The 4,678-nt window shown below is 44.4% G+C and overlaps 1 protein-coding gene across 1 annotated transcript; it reads right to left on the reverse strand.

The window, feature by feature from the left end:
• Window positions 1-3,059: 3,059 nt before the first annotated feature.
• On the reverse strand, window positions 3,060-4,001 carry Or1f34 (olfactory receptor family 1 subfamily F member 34). The gene is given in 1 exon segment (NM_214827.1): window positions 3,060-4,001. A coding segment is annotated over 1 exon segment (942 nt).
• Between the last annotated feature and the right edge of the window lie 677 nt (window positions 4,002-4,678).

The following is a 4,678-nucleotide window of genomic DNA, read 5'->3' on the forward strand; positions in this document are numbered from 1 at the left end:
ATTACACAACTAACAACAGCAGTGCATCTGAGAAAGTAGAGACCTGGATTGAATTGATTACATTTTGCAAGTCTTTTGAAACAAGACCTCATAAAGCAGAAGTGTCTCCAAGCTTTCAATGTTGCTTGGCTGGCATAAACTCTTGGTTCTTCTGTATTTACATTATGAGTTCTAGAATTTCATTTATGGACCACAACACATTGTTTTAAGACAAACACCAGGGCTCATGATATGGCACACACTTACCATCCCAGCAATCAGTTTGCTAAGGGAAGAGAATTATTTATTAGTTTAAGGGCAGCCTGAATCCTGACAAAATCCAAGTCAGAAGGAGGTGGAGAGAGAAAGTAATATTATCAGAAGATAATTATAAAGGTGGGATGGAATGTAAGTCATGAGTAAAGTACCTAGCACACCTAGTGGCTGGTTCATCCAGGTTCTGGAAAAAACAACCATAGTATAAAGGACACAGCACAGCCTAGAGGTTGGGCAATGCCAGGATTTCAGTCAGTCAATCGGGCTTAGCTGTTCTTCCTGGTATCAGATCTCATTATAATTAAAATGGTAGATGTGAGCTGGAGGGCTCAGTGGTAGGAGTATTTGCTGCAGAGGACCTGAGTTTAATTCCCAGCACCCACAGGGTAGCTCACAACTGCCTGTAACTCTAGCTCGAGGCCTTCATGGGCACAAGGTGCATCCAAGCATAACACTTGCATGAATAAAATAAATAAATTCCCCAAACAGTTTATTAAGCATAAATAATAAAAAGTGTTAGATGAAAATGTAAGTAGACATAAAAGATATTCCACATGCAGAATTATATTAGGACACTGAAAGAGAGTTCAAATATGGGAGCAGTTGCAAACTTAAGTGATGCTGTTTTCTTTTGCCTCTCCTTCAAATGTTCCAACATGGAATATATTATATACATCAAGACATCTCACACAAACATCATCCTCCTCAAAGAAATGTGGTTTGGACAAGTTTTAAGCGCATCATAAAATCTTAAATGACATATGGCAAAACAGACATAAGTAACAGTGTACTAAAGAAGGAGGAGTTGGACGAAGAACACAAGAGTCAGGTGGCTTGGAGAAGGGACTTTAGAAATGTTTCTCCTTTCCTGGTTATATGTGTCTTCATTTTCTTTAACAACAAAAGAAAGCCTCTTTCAGTCACTCCCAGCTTCAGTGCTCCTCATCTCTGGGGACTTGAAGCCATGTCCTCTCTGGGGCTTCTGAAATGTTTTTACTGAAGCGAGTTCTCTCCTCTATGAAGGCCATAATAGAGTACACACAAAGGAGGCTGAGGCAAATTCTCTCCATGCACACTGGTCATTTGAAACACCTCAGAGGGTTTCCTCAATCTCCATTTTGCCCTTCCCTCCAGGGCCCCTGATCAATGTGTTCAGTGTGGAGATTGTACACTGTATTAGATCCTTGGGTGATCTCAATATGCAAATGCACATGTAACACCTATCTCCCAAAGAGACCTCCTAACAGGAGCATCTCTCAGGGACAGGCAAGGTGTCTCAGGGGATAAAGGTACTTTGCCACAAGGACTGATCATATGAGTTGGTTTCCTGGGACCCATACAGGAGAGAGGAGGTAATTGACTCCTGCAAGTTGCCTTCTGACCTACACCTCATATGTGATGACATATATGCACACACACACACACTACGCACACACACACACACACACACACACACACACTGAAATAACAAAAATAAAAAAAATTTTAATTGTATTTGAGACAAAGTCTCACTGTGTAGCCTTTGCTGGCCTGGGACCCTCTATATAGACCAGGTTGGACTTAACTTACAGACATCCACTTGTCCTCTGGGTGGCACCATGCTTACCTCAAAAATTAGTCTTGTTTAAACAGGAGATGGTTCATTATGGAAGGCAGTTCTCTTCCAAACTCAAAAGACTGCTTTAATCCTCAGAATCAATGTAAAAGGCAGGACTCTGCCCCACATGTGGCCCATACATATACAGCCACCCAATTAGACAAGATGGATGAAGCAAAGAAGTGCAGACCGACAGGAGCCGGATGTAGATCGCTCCTGAGAGACACAGCCAGAATACAGCAAATACAGAGGCGAATGCCAGCAGCAAACCACTGAACTGAGAATAGGACCCCCGTTGAAGGAATCAGAGAAATAACTGGAAGAGCTTGAAGGGGCTCGAGACCCCATATGTACAACAATGCCAAGCAACCAGAGCTTCCAGGGACTAAGCCACTACCTTAAGACTATACATGGACTGACCCTGGACTCTGACCTCATAGGTAGCAATGAATATCCTAGTAAGAGCACCAGTGGAAGGGGAAGCCCTGGGTCCTGCTAAGACTGAACCCCCAGTGAACTAGACTGGTGGGGGGAGGGCGGCAATGGGGGGAGGGTTGGGAGGGGAACACCCATACGGAAGGGGAGGGGGGAGGGGGATGTTTGCCCGGATACCGGGAAAGGGAATAACACTCGAAATGTATATAAGAAATACTCAAGTTAATAAAAAAAATAAAAAAGGCAGGACTCAGTTGAGGGTCTTTGTACTCCCAGGCTGAGGAATGGAAACTAGATGATCCAGGGGTGCACTGGCCTGATTAATGAGCCTACGATCAGAGAAGCACTGTCGCAAAAAGAGGGTGTGTGGCTCCTGAGATATGATATGCAAGATTGACCTCTGTCCTCTATTCACACACTCACAAACACATACCAAACATCTGCGCATGCAGCAGGAAGGGCAGATAGATGAACAAAAAGTAAGGACTTGACTTGCACACAAAATAATATCATAGTTTGTATGAATGTCTGCAGAATGTAGTTCAGTGGTTGAACTTCCATGGCATATGCTGAGTTCCATCCCTAGAATCCGAAAAACAAACAACACAAGACCAGTTCAATCATTTGGTAGATCCTCCCATGCACCTGGTGACTGAGAGTCTCCTGAGAAACAAGAACCAAATTGAATTCTGCCTGAGCCTGCCAGAGTCTTTTTGCTGAATTGTGCTGGACTCTGAAATGCTGGTATGGAACAAGCTCAATCCAAATATTATCACAGAACAGAAAAAGTGTGTCCCTGGACAAATTTTTGTAGAGCGGCTTTCAGGTCCCTGTTCCTCAGGCTATAGATAAAGGGGTTCAGCATGGGAGTCACCACTGTGTACAACACAGTGGCTGCTGTGTCCTTCTCAGGTGAATGGGCAGATGAGGGGTTAAAATACACAGCGATGATGGTGCCATAGAAGAGGCAGACCACAGCCAGGTGGGAGCCACAGGTGGAGAAGGCTTTCCATCCTCCCCTAGGGGATGAGACTCTCAGGACAGCACAAGTGATGTGGATGTAGGAGATCAGGATGCAGACAAATGGGGTGACCATGATCACAGCTCCCTCTGTAAGAATCAACAGTTCATTAAGATGTGTGTCTGAGCAGGAGAGTTTCAGGAGGGGAGTCACATCACAGAAGAAGTGGGGGATGATGTTGTCCCCACAGAAGGAGAGTTGAGCTATGAGAAGAGTGGGTAAAAGGATATTGAGGTTGGCAGTGACCCAGGATCCAGCCACCATCAAGACACAGAGTTTATGGGTCATCTTGGTTGTGTAGTTTAAAGGGTGGCATATGGCCACATACCGGTCATAGGCCATCACAGCCAGCAGGAAATTATCCAGGTCCACAAACATGAAAAGGAAATACATCTGTGTAAGACACCCAGAAAAGGAAATAGTCTGAACCCTGAGTATGTGGTTGGCCAGTACCTTGGGGACAGTGGTGGAGGAGAAGCAGACATCCACAAAGGACAGGTTGCTGAGGAAGAAGTACATGGGGGTGTGCAGGCGAGAGTCTGTGCTGATGGCCAGGATGATGAGCAGGTTTCCCAGGACAGTGGCCAGGTACATGGTGAGGAAAAGCAGGAAGAGGAGCTGCTGCTGCTGGGGCTGTCTGGAGAGTCCCAGGAGGAGGAATTCAGAGACGCTCGACTGGTTGGTGCCTCTCATTAAACTATAAGCAGGCAAAGATGATAATAGGTCAGAGCAGGTAGTGCAAGCATGAGTGCTGTGCCCCTTGCACTTGCTTCACTTCTTTGTTAGCTCAGTGACACAGCTTGTTCATGAGTTCTGTGCAGCATCTCAGGAAGACATAGGACAGGCTATGACAGTTCCTGTTGGTGGGTTACTGGTCAACCTTTTGTGGACTTTTTGTTCTTTGAGACAGGGTCTCCTGTGTTATCTAGGGTGATCTAGAATTCTCCTGATTGTGCCTCAAAACCTCATTGGGAGGTGACTTCAATGACTGACCATCTAATGTTCTATAAAAAGAGTGGTTTAAGATACTCCAACAAATATAACAAGGACACATGCTCCACTATGTTCATAGAAGCCTTATTTATAATAGCCAGAAGCTGGAAAGAACCCAGATGTCCTTCAACAGAGGAATGGATACAGAAAATGTGGTACATTTACACAATGGAATAGTATGTAGCTATTAAGAATAATGACTTCATGAAATTCTTAGGCAAATTGATCAAACTAGAAAATATCATCCTGAGTGAGGTAACCAAGTTACCAAAGTACACACATGGTATGCATTCACTGAGAAGTGGATATTAGCCCAAAAGCTCTGAATACTCAAAATACACAGCCTACATGAAGCTCAAGAAGAAAGAAGACCAAAG

Source organism: Rattus norvegicus, chromosome 10 (assembly GCF_021556685.1).
Source record: "Rattus norvegicus strain SHRSP/BbbUtx chromosome 10, alternate assembly SHRSP_T2T, whole genome shotgun sequence".
NCBI lineage: Eukaryota > Metazoa > Chordata > Mammalia > Rodentia > Muridae > Rattus > Rattus norvegicus.